At 40.1% G+C, this 21,051-nt stretch overlaps 1 protein-coding gene across 1 annotated transcript in view; it reads right to left on the bottom strand.

The window, feature by feature from the left end:
* Positions 1-21,051, bottom strand: part of LOC148025410 (uncharacterized) — a 74,358-nt gene that overhangs the window by 12,736 nt on the left and 40,571 nt on the right. Inside the window, exons 5-6 of the mRNA XM_087692529.1 lie at positions 11,531-11,618; positions 11,356-11,439 (exon numbers count right to left, since the gene is read on the bottom strand). Coding sequence (XP_087548655.1) covers positions 11,356-11,439; positions 11,531-11,618 — 172 coding nt within the window. The remainder of the gene's footprint in view (positions 1-11,355; positions 11,440-11,530; positions 11,619-21,051) is intronic.

The following is a 21,051-nucleotide window of genomic DNA, read 5'->3' as shown; positions in this document are numbered from 1 at the left end:
TATCTCAAAATAATTGTTTTTCTCAATGACATACTCATTTATAGTAAGTAGATGGGAAAACACACAAATCATTTCCCTATCGTCTTATGTCTATTAACGTGAGAACGTTTGTTTGAAAAAACATCAAAGTGTTTTTTTTTTTGCCCAAAGCTTTTACATCTCGAACATGTCATCTCGGTTTATTGCATCTAAATTGAACCCATAAGTACAAGGAGTGCCCTATTGGGGCCTATTCCAAGGACCATCGGGCAAATGAAATCTTTCTTGGTGATCTTTCAAATGTTCATCAAGCACTATGGTAAAATTGTTGAACCCTTGATACAATTGCTTGAGGATTCAAAGTAGTGCTCAATTGGCCTATTCCAAGGACCACTAAGCAAGTAAAATCTTTCTTGGGTTTCACTTGATATTTCAGAATTTCATCAAGGACTATGCTGAAATTGTTCAACCCTTCACGCTATTGCTTAAGGTATCCGAAGCAAGAAGCATATTAGTCCCCTATTGTTTAGACTAGTGAGCTCAATCAATGTTTTCAAATATTATAACAATTGGTTACTATTGCACCCACGTTGTAATTATCAATCCAAATAAACACTCATATGGATATGAGTGATTATACAATAGATATTGTTCTTTATCAAAATGGCCAACCCTTCACATTTGAGAGCCATAAGCTTACAGATGCCCCAAGAAGTTATACCACTCAAGAGGAGGAATTATTGGCAAACATCCATGTCTCATACAGCCAAAAGACAATATGGGTGAAACTTATGCAAAAGTTTGACTTCGAGATCCATTACCAAAAGGATGTAACTAGCTTGGTTATTAATATCCTTAGTCAAATCTTTGAAGCCAGTGCTTTGTTTTTCTTCCAGATTTTGACTAATTTCTATAGTTCTATAGGTTGAATCCTAAACAATGAACAACAAGAGAGAAGAAGACATTCTTGGAAGGTAATATCTACTAATGTGACAATAACTAGTATCAAAGAAAAATCCTTGAGGTACTTTAGTATTACACCCAAAGTGGATGTTCACAGGAGGAAAAAACCCTTTCTCTAGCTAGAAGGTAAAAAGTATCCATGAATAAGGAAGAATTCACACCAAAACAATGGAGGAACATGATAAGTATCACAAACCCCCTTGGAGTTAATGATGCAAGCATATCCAAGTAAGCCTAAAGCCCTACAAAAGCCCTCCAAATTTTCTCTCGAAATAGCCTTAGTAAATATACCTTCAAATTGTCATGTACAAAAACATAAACCAAGACAATCTCCCCGACATGGAACCTCTCTCTAACATAATGTATAATGTATCTCAAAGTGCTTGGTATGAGCATGAAACATTGGGATTCTCGCAACAACCATGGCACTATGACTGCCATTATAGATAGGAGTGGGAGATTATCGTCCACAATAAGATCAACCAATAAGTATTTAAGCCATACACATTCCAATTTAGCTATAAATGCTGCCCTATATTCAACTTCACACCTAGATGTAGCTACTCTAGACTATTTCTTGCTCAACCAAGAGATGTATTCGCTAAGCATGAAACAATTACCACCAGTGGATACTCTGGTTTCAATACCACCAGCCCAATCATTGTTTATAAATGCATGCAAGCAAAGAGAACTGCCTCGAAGGTAGGAGAGGCCCAATGATGGAGTTCCTTACAAATATCGAAAGACATATTTTACTGCTTGTCAATGCTTAGCGCCAAGGCTGTATATGAAGCCTGCCAACTAAGAACTCCAAGTTGACTATCTAGTTTTGTATTGCACAAGTACAAAAGACACCCAACATCCCACTAATGTAGACAGGTATCAAAGGAATCTCTTGCATCATCAAGTGTAAACTTGTGGCATGTCTCAGCTGGAGTAGAGATAGATAGGCTTGCATTCTTGCATCTAAAAATGCTCAAGGAGCTGCCCAAAATATCCCAAAACAATGCCTACCCCCCCCCCCCCCAATTGCAATGAACTATATGCCAAGATAGTAGTACAAATAGCCAAGATCTCTAACATTAAATTAATGATATGATTCAGCCTTCAAGGCTGCAATATGCATCCCATCAGGTGATATCATCCACACAGAACGAAAATCAAGAGATCATCTAAATTCCTACAAGCATAGTGAAACGTCCCCCCCTAGGATCCAACCTACACACGAGGTACGACGCAAGCCAACAAACTCACCATAAACGGGACCGGACATCAAACTCGCCTCCTAGCCAAAGAGCCAAATGGGCTCACCTGAGACTAGGAGCTAGTGGCACTTTAGATCACAACCACATCCCAAGGGTTGACGTCCCATACACCAGCCCACACCATCTTAGTGTAAGTGATGAGTACACTACACTTACACCCGCTAGGGTGAGTTCACGTGTGTGAAGTAATATATACATGAGAGCATAAAGGGCCTTTACACACAACAACCTCCCACTTAAAGGTCCTAAGCGAACCTTTAACCGACCCCCATAAGTCTAATGCAATGCTCATGTTGAGCCTTTGCAAGACTTTTAGTGAGAACATCTGCAGGGCTATCCTATGATTTGATCTTAGTCAAGGTGACTAAACCATCATCCAAAACCTGTCTGATAAAATGATATCGAACATCAATATGTTTGGTACGTGCATGAAACATGGTATTATTGGTCAGGCATTTGCCACTCTGGCTATCACATCCAAGTACAGGTGTTTTGGTGGGCAGCCCAAAATCCTTGACCAAATGACCAAGCCAAACTGTTTCTTTTGAAGCTTCAGTCTGAAATATATTCAACCTCAGTGGTAGAGAGTGCTACTATCTTTTGCAATCTAGAGCACCAAGAAAATTATCCCACCAATCAAGATAAAGATGTACCCGCTACTAGACTTGCGAGTATCCAAGTCACTTGCCATGTCTACATCACAATACCCCTGCAGATCTAACTTACCCTTGCCATAGCAAATACATTTTCTTTGTGTGCCCTTAAGGTATAGTAAGATACATTTCACTGCTTCCCAATGTACTTTGATAGGATTTGACATAAACCAGCTCACAACTCCCACTGCGTAAGCAATGTCAGGTCTAGTGGCAACCATAGCATACATGAGTAAACCACAAGCTGAAGCATAAGGAACACCTTTCATAGAGTTGGCTGCCTTATTATCTTTTGGACAATCTGCCTTGCTAAGCTTAAGATAAGGTGGAAAAGGTACACCAAGAGGCTTAGCATCAGCTATAGAAAAATGATCAAGTACTTTGCTGATGTACTTTTCTTGTGAGAGAAATGAGAGCTACTGCTCTCTATCTCATGTCACACGCATGCCCAAAATATGTTCAGCTACACCCAAATCCTTCATGGAAAAGGCTGAATTCAACTGTCTTTTCAATTAATTAATTTGGATTTTATGCTTACCAACAATAAGCATATCATCCACATAAAGCACAAGTATAATAAGCCTTCCATCATCAACCTTCTTAATATATAGGCAATGATCTGCACTACTCCTTTCAAATCCATGTGAGAGCATGAAGGCATCTAACTTTTTATACCATTGTCTAGGAGCCTGTTTCAAACCATACAAGCTTCTCTTAAGCTTACATACCAAATGCTCCTTTCCTTGTATAACAAAACCTTCGGGCTGTTTCATGTACAGCTCTTCCTTCAGATCACCATGCAGAAATGCAATTCTAACATCCATCTAATCAAGTTCAAGATCCATAGATACTACAATGGCAAATAACACTCGAAGAGTAGTCATTTTGACAACAGGAGAAAACACTTCCTGAAAATCAATGCCCTCCTTTTGTGTATAGCCCTTAGCCACAAGTTTGGCTTCGTATTTGGGTTTGCCATCCACACATTTGATTTTGTAGACCCATTTGTTAGGAATGGCTTTCCTATCCTTGGGCAATATAACCAAATCCCAAGTATCATTTTGGTACAATGACTTCATTTCTTCTTGCATAGCTAGCTCTCACTTTTTCTTCAATTCACATGATAAGGCCTCTTTATACGTAAGAGGCTCACCTTCATCTGTGAGTAAAATGCAATCCAAAGAAGGATCAAATCTTTGTTTGGGTCTTCTGACACAAGTAGATCTTCTTACCCAATGATCTGTGTTATTAGGTAATGGATCCACATCCAAGGGAATGTCAATGACCTTGCTGAACTGCATGTTCAGGTTGCTGTAATACAATTTCAGGCTGTTGTAATTCATTCTCAGCATGCTGATTTTGGTGCTCCAACTGATGTTCAACATCCCCTTGCTACCCATTTTCATCTAGCTCAATAATGATACGTTGATTGTCATAATCAGCATCAAAAGGAGCTGAATTTTCAATGGTTGATGGCTGCTCGAGTGACTGATCATGCTGAAATTTAACTTTCTTTTTGTCTGAGTCATTAGATGTGACATTTTTCATTTGCTTTGACTCATTAAATACCACATCCTAGCTGCATAGCACCTTCTTCATGCTTGAAACCCAAACTCTATAGCCCATTTCACCTTCATCTGCATAAGCCATGAAGATGCCTCTATGAGATTTCATGTCAAGTTTGGTTCTGCTATCAACATGTACATGCACATAGTATTCGCAGCCAAAGACCCTTAAGTGGTCATATGAAGCAAGCTTGCTAGACGAAACCTCTTCATGAATGCCACTTTCAAGTGCACGATGTGGAGATCGGTTGCAAATATGCACCGCAATTTTAAGTGCCTCTCCCAAAAACGATTGCGAGAGATTAGCTATGGACAGCATGCACCAAATCTTCTCACATAATGTGCAATTCATTCGCTTAGCCACACCATTAGATGACGGATTATAAGAAGCTGTAAGCTCCCGTTTAATCCCATTGGCATCACAAAACTTATTGAATTCCTTAGAGACATACTCTCCCCTGTTATCTGTTCTTATGCATTTTAATTTTAAACCCTTTTGAGTACTAACCAATGCATAAAACTTTTTAAAAGTATCAAATGCCTCACTTTTCTGTTTAAGCAAGTAAACCCATAGCTTTTTAAAATGATCATCAATAAAAGGCACAAAATAACAAAAACTACTATGAGTTTTTATTGGCATGGTGCATACATCAGAATGGACTAAATCCAAGATGCATGCCTTCCTAGAGGCTCCATGAGAGTGTGGACTCTTTACATGTTTACCAAGTACACAATCATCACAAAAGTCAAGCTTTAAGTTTCTCACATCAACTCTTCTAAGTGAAGATAGTACCTACAAACCCTTTTGGCTCATGTGTCCAGGACGCTTGTGCCATAACTCCATCTGTGACTGCACTTCCGCAACTACAACAAACTTTCCAAGAAGTGCCTTGCAATAGAGATAATAGAGTCCTCTTTTTACCACCTCTAGTGACTAGTATAGACCCTTTCTGTATCTTCCACATTTCACCACCAAAAGTAGTGAAGTATCCTTTGCTGTCTAGCTGTCCAACACAAAGCAAGCTCTTCTTGATGCCAAGTACATACCTAACATCATGAAGTATTAATTATTGACCATTTTCAAGATCAGGTGTATGGTGACCATTCCTTCAATATCACATGCATAATTGTTGCCAAGGTAGACTTTTCCAAGATTACCTTTTGCATAAGACGAAAAACACTCCAAAGATGGAGTTATATAAAATGAAGCACTGCTGTCAACAATCCACGATTGTGACAAACCATCATGAGCCGACAACAATGCATCTATCACATCCATTTTAAGTGATATACATATCCTCCACTGTCATAGCATATGGATCTGAAAATGCAACCAACAAATCAACATATTTATCCTCTTCTATTTCCTGAATAACAACACTAGATACCACATTTACTTTTTATGTTTCTCTACGGGTAGAGCTGTCAACCTCGTCATTCTTTTTGCCTTTTGCATTAGCCTGCTTCTTGCGTTCTTGTTCCTTTTTCAAGTATCTGTAATCGGGCTTTTTATGCCCTTTACAACCACATTGATAACAAGTTATATCTTGTTGTTTTTCCTTGCTTTTGCTACGATTTTTTTTCTTATTTCCAACATTAGATATTTTTTCAGTTCTTCCTCTTACATTGTAGGCTAATCCACTTTTTTCCCTACTTGCCTTGCGTCTAATCTCTTCATTGAAAATAGAACCATGCACACTATCAAATGTCAAGTTGGGGTTATTGCTCAATGACACAACCAATGCTTCCCATGAACCGGGCAAGGTCATGATCAAGAAGATAGCCCTCAATTTAGGATCAAAAGCTAGCAAGCCCAACTGATTTTTGCAGTCCATCAAGGACTAATCAGTATGTTCAATAAATATCACATCTCTACTAAACGAGAATCTTGTTCTTCATGGTTGTTACATCTAAGCATGTGCCAAATAGCCAAAGACATGCATACGACACCACTAGCTTTTGGCCATTTCAAGCCTCATAAGGTATTCATTCGGCCAATGCTTTTGTGGGGGTGCAATTATGTACATGGTTGTCAAGTAGGAAGAGTATGCCACAATACGGTATGATAAAATACAATATGAAATGGTACCTTAGGATTTTTAAGATATGATATGATTAGAATACTTTATTCTCTACTAAAAGCTACTTAAAACCTAATTTTTTTTTACTCAAGCAACATAGCTCCATGAGAGAATCATATTAGTATAAGAAGCATTTAACTTATCTCAAAGTACAAATCGCGCTGGGAAAGAAGTATCCCTTAAGATGACACCTTATGGTGCTAATACGTACGATACAATATCTATAGTACAATACAATACGAACCCTTTCGTACATGGTACTAGTGCAACTATGATTAAGTACATAGCCTAAACACATGGCAACATCCAACTTAGGGGCAGCTTGTTATTAGTTGGCATAAACCGTGCCATCTCCGAACTCCATGAGAGATCCTATTTTTTTTTCAACCATACCATTTTGCTAAGGCATATAAGGTGTAGTGCATTAATGGGTAATATGCTGCTTGGCCATAAAAGCATTGAACTCTTTTGACATATATTCCCCCCCTCAATCACTACGAAGTAAACAACTTACATTTGTTTGCATTTTCAACCATAGCTAAGAAAGTTTTGAAGCATGCAAACAACTCTAACTTGTGCTTTAATCCATATAATTTTTGTCCCAACATACATAGATCCATTTTTAGGAAAAGAAAGGCACAATGCATTTTCCCCAAAATGCAACTTTTGCTTACATTCTCTATCATTGCCTTCAATGGAGGGAGATTCAATAAAAATTCCTTGCTTCTAAGACAAAGCAAGCTATTATAATTAAGGTGACCAAAACAAGCATGCCATAACTAAATGTTATCCATGAGTTTGCTATTCAGGACTAATGCATTTTCTCATGCTCTCTCATACATGTCGAGCTGATAGAGACCAGGGCATAATGTGCTTGTAACCACAAGGTCTTCCTCATCACTACAATGATGCACGCTACATCTGTCCAGGTTGAATGTAACCATGAAACTACTTGCGGTCATGATTGTCATGCTTTGTCATCTCTTGTTGGTGAGCCTCAATCTGAGTCAAATGAGGGCTTAAGAAGCTCTAACATGTCAGTCATTTGCCTTGACAAAGGAGGTAGCTCATTCTAGAGCAGCCATTTCATGGCCTTTCTGTGCATTTCCTCCTCTAGTTGGGTTTCAATGTGTATTTCCTAGGGACTTTCTGCACTTTCCAATCTATCATCACATGCCAGACATTGTTCATTCCAGTCGGGATTTTTTCTGCCACATCAGCATATTGTGACTACATTAAATATAGTCGGCCCATATTTTGGGCCCTTGCACATAAATCGACCAACATTTTGGAATTTGGGCTATTTATAGCCCCAATTGGCTGGTCATTTTCATTCCTTTGTCTTCCACTTGGCAAATGCACACTCTGACTTTGGCTTTCTCCTCCATCTCCAGTGTTGCCGTCATCATTAGCCTGATCTGGTGCCCTCACTAACATAGTGGGCTGCGTGCAGGGATTGATCAGTCCTCTTCTTGTATTCAGCATTCTTTCCTTGTTCAGTGCAGATTTCTTTTCTTGCAAAGTCTCTCTCTCTCTCTCTCTCTCTCTCTCTCTCTCTCTCTCTCTCTATATATATATATATATATATGTGTGTGTGTGTGTGTGTGTGTGTGTGTGTGTGTGTGTGTGTGTGTGTGTGTGTGTGTGTGTGTGTGTGTGTGTGTGTGTGTGTGTGTGTGTGTTCCTTCTTCCGTTAAGGACAAGTGCAGGTCGATGTTGCAAACTTGGCAGGCAAGGAATGAACGTGTTGTGACAGGAACACGAGAGCGGAGCCACAAGCAGGCAGGTTTGAACATTGGAGTGCTGTCCAGCCTTCTACAGCTGAGGTGCCCTGTTTGCAGCTATCACCCCAGTTCCCTAGCATCCACACAAAGCTGGTGGTCATCACCGACATCTGTGTTCACCTTCATCAGCTGCCACCCACCCAATTTAGAGCTGTTGGCTACCTGCCCAAGTCATACAGCAGCTGTGTTTTCACTTTGCAGCTACCACCTAGCATTCCTGCATTTTGGAGCTGCTGCCACTATGTTGGACTGCCAGCAGACCACCCTCTGATCTCAACCTGTTCTGGACAGATTTTGTCACTGTGATCCGCGTTTACAGTAGCTGATCACACTTAGAGACTCGTCTGCTGCATTACAAGATCCATTCAAGATACAACATAATCTCGGAGCTGTCATCGATGTCACAGACTCCACCTCCAACTCACCTCTTCCCCAATCCACCCAATACACAGAGGTTCAAGGCTCATTGCATTCATATCAACATGGACTGTTTATTCATTCATTCATCCATTTATTCTAAGCTCTCTTCACCTTGAGTTCTATAATGTTCACTGTGTTCTTGTCGTATAGTTTGAGTTCTCATTCTTCGTTCAAGCATTTCTTTACAATATGTTCATTGAAGAGTTGTTTTCCCCACTTTGTCCTTGAGGATATTGCTGGGGATAGCGATCATTTATAAAGGGGGAAGTGTTACATCTCTGGATATTTGGATGCGCACTAGTAAAATTGATCACAATGGTCATAAAGTGACCCAATGTTGTGCAGCAAGAGCACTTTTAGGGTTAGGGTATCTAAGTTCTATTTATAGGACTCAAGGCCGTATTGTGTACATCATTGGGCATGATCATCACTCTTGGACTCTTGGCCCATAGGCTGAAGGCTGCAAGGTGAGCAAATTCCTTTTATGTTCTTTGTCATGGGTGTGGCTTGTGTCATGTCTTATGTGCAAGTTGGATCCTTTGGGTACGTTTCAATAGATATGCATTCTAAAGTTCTACATCAGCTAAAATGATCATCAAGATAGACTCCCAAAAATGTGTGCTCAAATCCTGCCTTAAAGCATATCTATCTTGATGATCATTTGGAAGATGCCAAGCTGCAACTTTCACTTGCATTTGGAAAGCTGAGTGACTGGCTCAATCAGCTTGGCCACATTTGAGGAAGATGGGCCAGTTTAATATAGAAAGGTGGTTCAATTTACTATCATACAAAGATGTCATCGAGCTAAGTTGGTATGTTAAGGACAACAGTTGTCATTTGCTTCTCTCAAGAGTGACAAGAAGATCCTCCATTACCATGCAACCTCCAAATATGGTATCAAGAAATATCTTTGAGTCTCCATCTTCCAAATTAGTACTGGAGATAATACTGGTATATAGAACAGGCTCCTAGCATTTAAACTACCTACAACTTTTTTGCTCAAAAGCTTCAACGATTCCTCCCCATCAAGCTTGCTTTGATTGCCAATTTCTTTTTGAGTTGCTCAAATCACTGGCGAACTTCCCTTCACTTTAGCTCGTGTATACAACTATTTTTTTAGGAGGGAAAGCTTATAGACAAGATGCAGCAGCCTCTGAGAAGCTTGATATTCTTCAATTTTAAAACATAGCTTTTGATCAAGAAGTTTTCAAAGGTAACGCAAAGCAGGAAATCAGCTTTTAGCTATTTTCTAGAGGACTTGATATGGAAACTAGGCCATTATGTTTTTGCCAGCTACAAGCATACGCGATACTAGACACAACCAACTGTAATAATGAAACCTGGACATAACTAGTGTATCAATCAAATTATAGAACCAAAAGAACCTAGACCAAACTAAGGAAAGGAACTAAGACAGAACCCTACAAGTAAACCCAATTACGATTAGATCAATTGAGTGTGATTTGACTAAACTTAGACTTAGTTGAGAAGACTCATTAGTGACCAAACGGATGTAGCTCAATTGGTTAAGTTGAATGTGTGGTGACCAGAAGGTCTTGGGTTCAACTCCTACACTTCGCATGGTCATTTAGTATAGGTGTAGAAAAAGGGACATTTAAACCCTGGTCAACGGATTAATAAAATAAGTCACTTACCAATAGGGTGGTCAATTGATTACAAAAAAAAAAGACTCAATTAGCAAAGTTATGGGAACCTTAGAATAACAAAACACTCTATTAAGTCCCTATAAGTTGCTTGTAAGGGACTGTTGGAATATTGATCTTAAAGAATTATTTTGCTTGAAATGGTAAACCAAAGGTTTTCAGATATATTCCTTAACATTATTGATGATACCCCAAGGTAGATGTTATAACAGTTATGCTAGAATAACTTACAGTTAATTTACAAAGAGAATATGTACAATGAAAGGTCAACTAAATAAATGGACAAACATACCCTAAACTAGACAACACTAACAGAATTTAGACTAATCCTCTTAGTTCAAGTAACTGATTCCCTACATAAGATAAACCTTGTACCCAAAGGTTAACTAGCTAAAGTATATAACTAGAACAAAAGAAGGCCCAATTAAATGAACAGAAGAATTAGACAAGTATCGAGATCTTAGCGTAAAACAACCTCTAGTAATACTCAGCTCTGCAAGAATCGATTCGGCACATCAATGTGAAAGAACAATTAAGGCCATTATACCCCCAATCAAACATAGGATGTTTTGGAATCTGGAGTTCTGACAGCAGAAGTATGCATATTTTCCGCAAAATGTGCATGCTTTTTGCCCCCCCTATTGTTTTCACATGCTTGATATGCAAAAGTGATTCGAATCTTGAGACTCAAAAAAGCTTGAAACTGTAATAGCTTGGACCCAAGAAAGAATGGATTTGTGAGAAGATCAACTGCATTAGTCCTGGATTTTCTGAATTCAATTGTAAGTTGTGCAGTATAGATGCTTGAGAAGCACAAAATGCAGGATATCATCAAATCGAACAATAAGGAACCGACAATAGGTCCAAATTTTCATGATCAATGCTTCATTAATCCATTATTTTGACTTGAGTTTAAATCAGGAAAAGAGAAAAATCAATGTCATCACAGAGGCCTGGATAGACCCCAAGAAAGGAAAAAACCTTGCTGGATCTTGCATGAGCAACATGAAACTGAGCAGCATCTCTTACAGGAGCAAACGATGCATCACCACTTCCTTCTTTGTTCTGCAAGAAGAAGACCAGAATAACTTGCACATTTTTACTAACTCCAGTAGCTTGATAGCAAACATAAACGGCCAGAAAGACATGGCCTTACTTTATCATAAACATAAAGGTTCCCATCAGCATGGGCCACAACAAAATGGCCATCACCTTGAGGTACCCAAGCCACTCCAGTGCAACGACTGCACCAAACAAAAGAAACAGGCAAAAAACACAGATGTTTCAGATGAGCTAGTGAGATGCATTAAAGTATTACCATCATACAGCAACAAGGAATCACAGGACTGGTATGCCTAATTTGCACAGTTCAAACAGAGCACTCCAAATCAATGAAAGTATTACAAAAACACAATTAGTTTGGAAGCACAATCGTAACTCAACAAAACTTAACCACAAGCTAGTGCAAAGATAGCAAAAAAATTTGCACACTCAGTGTTAGATCTGTTAAAAGACACATCCAGCACAAATATCTGAATTGAGCAGAACAACGAAGACATCAAACTGTGGCAAAGCTTCAAGAACAGTATTATAAACTACTATCGCAAGCTTACAACATTGGCAAATTGTTACTTGTCACACCATGATTTTTATGCACCTATGGTGTGGGCACCTTTCAGCAATGATATAATGGGAACTGTTTAACCTATCACACTAAGGCATAAGTGAGGATTGTAATTGCAAGGCCATCAGAGGGGCACATGATAGTGACACACTAATTGGAGCCTAAAAATTAACAAATTTGTTTTCCTCACAGATTCACTTGCTCATTGTGGATGTGCGTGTGTAGACAGTCATTTTGAGTGCATGTCTCCTATTGTCATTTTATTCATCAGTGGGGAGCAGAACTGAAGGGAAGCACCATTTGATTCATTGCATGAACCCCCACATTTTGAGGACTCTTCATGGTCTGCTGCCAAATGATCATGTTCAAGTTTCAAATCTGTGAGCTCCAGTCAAAGCAGAGGCAACAAGCGTAAGAGAAGTAGTCTAGATATGCCCACATAGATCTCCAACCTGCACATGACATAGCACAAGCCCTACAAGACTAACACATACATGGCCCTTGTGGCTGCATGGGCGAAAGACACAAAGTCAGTTTAAAGTTATTTCTGTATGGAACAAGGCCATTGAAAGACCAAATGCCCTATCTCCCTCTGCCTTAAGCTAAAATTGCCATCCCTGGAGCCTATGTCTCTCTCTCGATCAGCTCATGATCTGCCTAGGAGATCATTCTAGGGCTGACACATGAATATGCAGTCTCAAGCTTGCCTCACAGCCATAGAGCCAAAAAGGTTCAACCCCAAGCCTACAACCAGCATCAAATCATGCCAAACTCCCATTGCAAGAGCTGATGTCCCATAACATCATCCCACACCATTGCCAAGGGTCTACAGTCCAAGTTTATGATCACATGAGATGTGTCATGGTCAGCCCTTACATGCTATATTCAGGACTCCTTACCCATCCTAGCATTTAGGTCACAAGACCCCTTAACCAAAGTGTTTAGGACACACTCACATACAATACCCCTTAACCACCCTAGCCCTTGGGGCATGTTCACACCTAGTGACCTAGAGTCAATGGTCATAACTCATTTGGTAGTGAGTCCTTAGAAGACAAAGAAGCTTGTCTAGAGGTAGTTGGGTACAAAGGCAGACATGGGTAGCCACTTCCACGATTATCATATTTAGCAAGGATGGGCTAACAGAACTTATGTTCAAGAGGCTATGGGGTTGAGTGCAAAAACCTGAGCAACGTCATCTCTTGGCATCAACAGGCACATGTCAATGTTAACTCGAAAGGTTCTGCTTCTAAACCAGAAAGCAATCAGCCACTATAGCCCAAAGGCATGTGCAACACAAGAAGTGTAAGTTCATCAACAGCATTGATAGAGACTTTTCAGCATCGGTCCAAAGAGGGAAGATTTTTGCAAATTAAGAGGTGTCCACAAGGTGTAATTCGCAGCAAGAGAAGTGCAATTTGTTCAGCATCATTCATCTAAACTTTTCAGCAAGAGTGCAGTGAGGGAAAATTCAAATTTTTGCACATGCAGAGGTGTCTAAGCACACTGTGCAAGGGTAGGAGTAGCCTTGGGAAAGTTGGATAAGGGTCAGCCATAAGAGTTGTGTAATGCCAGTTCTAAAGCAATATCTTTGCAAGCAATTAGTGCAGTAAGCCAGCACAAAAGGACTCTATGGAAAACATCTTGAACCCAGGAAAACCAAGGCAACAGAAATGAGAACTGAATACCAAAAATTTGGACTAAAGGACCTGGGGGCCAAACCAGGTCAGGTCAAGTACTGGGAAACTATATTCAGTACAGCCACTAATAAAATGCAAGTCAGATAAGCCTGAATAGTACAATCAAAATGCATAGAAATATCAAAATGCAAGTCAGATAAGCCTGAATAATACAATCAAAATGCATTAAAATATATTGTAGTATATATACAATAAATCTAGGCTACCAAGATGTTGCTATAGTAATAGCACACTACATAATATGCAGATTGTCATCAGCCACACATACATATACAGACATATACATATATTGTTTATTTGCCTTTTTGGCACCACTATCATTTGGCGTGCTCTTTTACAGCAGGAGTCCCATGGCTTCATGAGTTCCTATGTGACTGACCTTTTCTTTTCTCTTTTCTCTTTTTTCTTTTGAGTCCTGTTTTTGAAGCTGAGAATTATATTGCAAAATCAAGATACAAGGGGGTGGTCCCAAGGGATCATAGAATTGACAGTGCTAGGCTCACATGTACATTCTTTAAAAGCTCTTAAAAAAGAATCATCTCCATCCTGTCACTTTTGCCTATGACTTCCGCCCATGAAGGGCTTTCTGTAGGTGAAATACCTTGTCTATGTGGCCTGGAATTACAAAGCCAAGTGGCTAAAGCCTAAGCCATATAGTCCTCTTCCTCCACATTCCATTCATGAAGGTGATTGTAACGTCCGTTTGGTAGATGGGCTAGTCATTATGAGCAATTGAGCTCAAAAGCAATGGAATAGACATAAAATGAGCATTGGGTACGAAGGTCTCGTCAATACCTTCCTTCTGGCGAAAACCTTGCACAAACAACCATGCCCTGTTTCTGTCCAAGGTACAATATACTCTAAACTTAGTAGAAAAGTCCATTTAGTCCAGATGACTTTCTTGTTATTCATTTTGGTATCAACACTCAACTTTCTTCTCCATGATAGTCAGCCACTTGAGACTCGAGTCTACACTGCCACATAGTTGGCTCCCTATGAGAGATATTATCAATGGTAAAGACAAGCAAATGTTGTGGATGGAGTAAGCTAGGGAAAGCATTGTGGGCATTCAAGGGTTGCATCTGTGCATAAGACCCTTTGAATCTCATATGGTTTATTGGCACCAATGACATGAGTCCTTGAGAGACTATTATGAAGAGAACAATGCCTCAACAAGCTAAAGAGCAGAAAGGACGGTAGGCAAGAGAGGGACCTAACTCAAGTAACTAGAGCAAAGCTTGTAAAATGTCTCTCTCTCATCAAGCGTATCATCTCTTCAAGTCAAGATCTTGTCTACTTGAGGATTGAAGAAATGATAGGCCTTGGCCTTTAAAGAGTAGCCTATAACAATCAAAAGCTATCATCTAGCTTAGAGCTTTGTTTGCTTATCATCTCTGTGTGTACAGACAATAACCAAAGATGCACTATGGGAAATATACAGCTTTTGGCCAAACAAAGCCTCATATGGGGTCTTGCGAGAGACCAACTTTGTTGGGTTGTGGTTCAAAAGATATACCAAAGTGTTATTAGATTCTAACCAAAGGCACTCATCAAGAAGTTTACTACAAACATCATGGAGTGGACTATATCTCTGACGAAACATTTCTTGCACTCGGTCGCTCCATTTTACAAGGGATGGATGGTCGAGGCCAATTTAATGGACATTACCATACTGTTGCAGTAACTTTGTGACTAGTGGAAGACAAACTCACCACCACCATCAAATTGGGATATCCCTATCTATACACCTGTCTAATTTGTGACAAGTCTAACCCACATGGCAAAATAAGTAAAAGCCCCTAACTTTTGCTTTAAGAAGTAAAGCCAAGTCCCACATGTAATGACAAAAGTCATCCACTATAAGAAAATAATACAATGAACCATTTTAAGGACATGATGGGTAACTAGCTATTGAGATCAAGGTGAAACAACCTCATGATACCTGAAGCTCATTCTTAGCCTTGCTATCGAAAAGATGTTTGGCATTTCTCGCCTAGTTAGCGAGGCCTACAAACATCTCAAGCTAGTCTAAGTTTCAGAATACCCTCAACCAGCTTGTCCCTTGGATCTTGATAGCATAAAGAGAGTCATGGAACAAGTGACCATGATGATAATGCCACGGATACCCTGAAACCAGGCTTCCTCCTTGGATAGGGTGGTAAATAACCTAATTAAGCACTATATACAACAATTAACCAGTTCACAAAGCTGAAATGCACACTTTACCATATCATCTTGTACATTGGACACCTTGTTGACCCCAAATGGCGCCCTTTTCGGTATTTATTTAACTTAATTGAAGAAGAAGTTGATGTACAATGGGGTTCTCCCAATCCCTTTTAGTATTCCAACTTTCCTTATTGTCCAAAATGACCAGCAAGTTTTCAATCTAATTTGCCCCTTGATTCAAGCAGACAAGTGGCCTTCACCTACTTTGATGGAGATGAAAAATGCCCCGAATTCATTGATTTGATGGTCCCTCCACGTGAAATCTTTGGCACGCTTTTCAAGGTTGCTGCTAAACCCTAATTTCTACTGCAAATTAGAGTTTACAACAGAGAATTCTTCTGAAATTTCTTAGCCTCTGGTAATCTCAATGCTGTAATCTTTGAAGCAAGAGTATAGAAAGGCTCAGATATGTGAGAGAATACTGAAGAGAGAGAAAATTCAGACTTTCTTCACGAAGAACTGAAGAAAATCTGTCATTTACTGCTGTTGATGCCCTGTCTCAACAACTTATACATGCAAAGAACTAAAGAAAATCAGTCATTTATTGTTGCTGCCATATCTCAATAGCTTGTAGATATTGTCATTTGTTGTTGATCGGTCTTCTTCTACCCCTAGCTACCTCAGATAGTCCTCCAATGGCTGCAAATCAAACTAATAGCATCTTCTTACCCTATCTTGTAGGCTGAATACACTAAAATGCCTCTCTCCAGTCTCTAAAGACGTTTTTCAGTCTTGCATGGGCATTTTTGACAAGTGGCAACATTCCCAAATGGTTTTTTCAGCATTATCCATTATTAAATATTAATTTTCAGACTTTAAATACTGAAAATTAATCTAATAATTATTTCAATACTCTGAAAAATAATCTAATTGGCCAATAATTAAATTGACTAGGCAACTTTCATTCCCAAGTGTCTCTGTGCCATCTTTGACCATCAATTTGGCGTTAGGTACCATTAAACACCACTTCTCTAGTGTCACCAACTAACACTTATGGCCAAATGAATGACCTAGGCCAACAATTAGCACCAAATACCACCAAGTACGTGTGCGGCATAACTTACAACAACTTTTTCCTTCAACATCCCGTGATTTTCTCGAAACCTGGGCTCGTAAATTTACTCTAGCCCCAGTTACATCTCACATGTGCAACATCTACTTAACCATGTAGTTAAAAATTAATCCACATGTTAAGTGAGGTTTCAAAAATACATGTCCTCATGACACGCTCACAAATCGCAAGATGCCTAAGTTACGAGGGCATAGTTATCGAGTACAAAATGTATAAAAGATACACTACAATACCATATGGTAACTAAATGCTACCTAGAGATTTTATAAGGTACAATTCAATAAAGCTGTGTTTTAAAAGTAAACTTGATTATTCTGGACAATAGATAATAGAACACATGTTGAAAGCCAAATAACAATGCCATTAGCATACAAACTGAGTACAAGAGAGCAAAAAACCAAAAACTCTATGGTGTAGCATTGGATACACAAGATGTACTAGAAGTAGATACAAAAAAGAGGTGTAAGACTTGTCAGAGTGAAGCAATGCAGAAGCGAATGACCATGACAAAGGAGTGAACAGAGAGAGAAGAGAGAGGGAGAAAGAGACAGTGAAACCCAAAAAATCTGCATCGAAGAATGCTATATAAGGATGCAGAATTATACACGTGTAGAGAAAATATCTGCGTATGTCTCCACCTTGAGGATCTCGATCTCCATAAGCCCCGAGAGCAATCTCCGTCACCAGAAATCTGTCAGATACAATACACAAGACAGCTGGAAACTCAGCCTTATAAAGGCTGAAAATAATAGCCTCAATATAACCCGAAATAATCAGATCGGCAGCATTAAACGCAGCCGCCACGTGGTAGTCTGTCATGTGGCATTGGTAACGTGGCACAGAGAATGACTCTCAACACCCCCTCTCAGATCCTGGACAAGGCAACAGACGAAGGGATCTAGAATGTCAATGAAATAAAGCCTAGGAAAGTGTCTTTATAAACAGATCTGCAAGATTGTTTTCAATCTTACAGTATTCCACATCAATGGTCGCATTCAGAAGCTTCCCCCTGATGAAGTGATACTAGATCTCTATGTGCTTCGTCCGGGCATGGAATACAAGTTTCCATGCCAAGGCAATGCAACTCTCATTATCGCACAGTAAAATAGTAGGACAAGTCTGGGGGCAGCCAAGCTCCTCCAATAACCGTCGAAGCCACACAGTCTCACATGTAGTAGAAGACATAGCCCAATACCCTATCTCAATCGAAGATAAGGCTACCGTGGGCTGCTTCTTACTACTCCAAGAGATAGCACCAACACCCAAGGTGAAACAATAACCTGTAGTAGACCGCCTGTGATCCACATTGCCAGCCCAATCTGAATCACTCCAACTTGCAAGAACAAGATCAAAAGCACCTGTACCTGTTGGATAGGAAATCCTGAGGTCCAAGGTCCCCCTCAGAAACCGAAGTATCCTCTAAGCAGCCTGCCAATGCACTTGCTGAGGTGCACTCATGAACCCAGCCAAAAGACCTACAACAAAACATAGATCAACCTGTGTGTTGAGGAGCCAAATCAATGATCCAATCAGCTGACGGTAGTGGGTAGTATCCGCCAAAGGAGAATTTGTGTGTAAAGTGGCCTTCCAATTCGGATCCATAGAAGTAGAAAGGGACTGACAATCCTCCATCTCAAAAGTCACCAAGAGCTCCTGTACATATCTCTGCTGAGAGATGAAAATCCCCCTCTAAGATTGATAAATCTCGTGGCCCAATGTCAAGAGGACATGTATTTTTAAAACCTCACTTAACATATGGATTAATTTTTAATCACATGATTAAGAATTATGTTGCACATATGAGGTGCAACTAGGGTTAAAGTAAATTTACAAGCCCAGGACCCAACGAAATCATGGAATGTCAAAGACAAAAGTTGTTATAAGTTATGCCGCATAGGTACTTGGTGGTATCGGATGCTAGCTGTTGGCCTAGGTCGTTCATTTGGCCGTAAGTGTCAGTTAATGACACTAGAAAAGTGGTGTTAAATGGTACGTAACACCAATCTGATCTACAGACTGTTGAGACAGAGCAGCAACAGCAAATGTGACTGATTTTCTTCAATTCTTTGCATCTACGAGCTCTTGAGACAAGGCAGCAAAAGTAAATGATAGATTTTCTTCAGTTCTTTGCGAAGAAACTCTGAATTTTCTCTCTCTACAACTTTCTCTCTCATCTCCCAGCCATTTCACAACCTTGCTCCGAAGATCTCAGCATTTGGACCCTTGGAGGCTGAGAGAGAAATTGCAAATTTCTCTGCTATAAACCCCCCCTAATTTACAACAAAAATTAGGGTTTATCAACAGCCTCGAGAAGTGTGCCAAAAATTGGAAGCTCCGAGACTTGGATTTCTCAAGGCTAAAGGTGAATTTCAGCTAAATTCAAGTGGAGGACTAGCCAGTCATTAAATTTGGGGCATTTCCATCGTCCATGAAGTGGGTGAAGGCCAATTAAGTGCCTGAATCAAGAGGCAAATCAGATTGAAGACTTGCTGGTCATTTTGGATAGCAAGGGGAGTTTGGATTGCAAAGGGGATCAGGAGAATCCCATTGTAAATCAACTTTTTTTTCAATAAAGCTAAAGAAATACCGAAAGGGGCGCCAATTTTCAGGCCAATCGGGTGTGCATTGTCCAACATCAGTAGGTAAATTTGTGTTTTCAGATTTGCATTAATTGTTTGCTGCTGTGATTAATTTGTAATCAGGGATTTACCACCCATCCACGAAAGGAAGGCTGGTTACACCCAAAAAGAAATGGAGAAGTCCTAAATCCGTCGTCTTGAACTTCTAATGTAGGGCTGCCTTCGTCTCTTTGATCTTCTGGGTATGATCACCTGTAACAATCAAGTCATCAACATACAAAACAAACAATACATGACCACCCTCGGAAGTGTGCACATAAAGCTACGGATCTCGGCCCTAGAGTGCCGATATCCCAACTTGGCCTAGAGAAACAAATCAATCTTCTCGTTCCAAGCAGGTGGAAAGCCATACAAGGCCTTCTTCAACCTGTAAACTTGCCCATCTGAGGAACCAAAGCCAAGAGGCTACTCTACATAGATCTCCTCCTTCAAATCACCATTCAAGAAGGCCAACTTCGCATCCAACTGAAAGACAGGCCATCTCCTATAACCAACCAAAGCAAGAACACGAATAGTCGCCATGCGAGCAATGGGGACAAAGATATCATGAAAATCAACACGTGGGTGCTGTGCAAAATCTTTAGCAACAAGTCGAGCCTTGTACTTGTCCAAAGAGCCATCACTATGATACTTGGTCTTGAAGACCCATTTGACACTAATCACCTTCTTATGAGAGAGACAAGGCACAAGAGACCAAGTGCCATTCTGCTCAATGGCCTCCAACTCGGCTCCCATCACCTTCTGCCAATGATCAGACTGTAAAGCCTCCTTTACTGATGTAGGCTCTCTATCCTACATAACACGGGACATCAAACAGTAATTAAAGCAAACAAGCTCCGTAGAATGTGCCTGGTGCCTTCATAACCTCCGCGGTTCATCCTGCGGTTCCCACTCTTTAAGGACCCCCTCAATCCTTGAATCTCGGAGCGTGTCACGAGCCCAACGAGGAGAAGACCGAATCTCACCTCGACACTCTCCATCTGCTGAAGTAGGCTCCTCATCCGAAGAAGAATCCTCAAGAGAGAGAGACTCGAGAGGAACAACCATTGGGGCCCAACTATCATCGGGATCTCCAAGTATAGGGTGATACTCACCCCCCTTTGGGGCTGGAACCTCCAGAAACAGAACATCACAGCTCGTATAGACATCCCACTTAACAAGATCATACAATCGGTAGAGCCTTGAGACTACAAGCTATAGCCCACAAAGACCTATCTTCTCAAAGCCACTTCAAATTTGTCACGCTGTGTCTTCAAGATGTGAACATAAGCATCACACCCAAAAACCCTAAAATAAGAAACATCAGGCTTGAATCCAAAGTACGCCTCAAAAGGTGTCATACCAACAATAGCGGAAGTAGGAGAACAATTAAGGATGTGAACTAAAGTGGCCACAGCGTCAGCCCATAGACAC

This window comes from Lygodium microphyllum, chromosome 14 (assembly GCF_053477565.2).
Source record: "Lygodium microphyllum isolate KBCC chromosome 14, Lygodium_microphyllum_v1.1.10, whole genome shotgun sequence".
Lineage (NCBI taxonomy): Eukaryota > Viridiplantae > Streptophyta > Polypodiopsida > Schizaeales > Lygodiaceae > Lygodium > Lygodium microphyllum.
The sequence above is the reverse complement of the archived record's forward strand: the minus strand, read 5'-3'. Positions and strand labels throughout refer to the sequence as shown.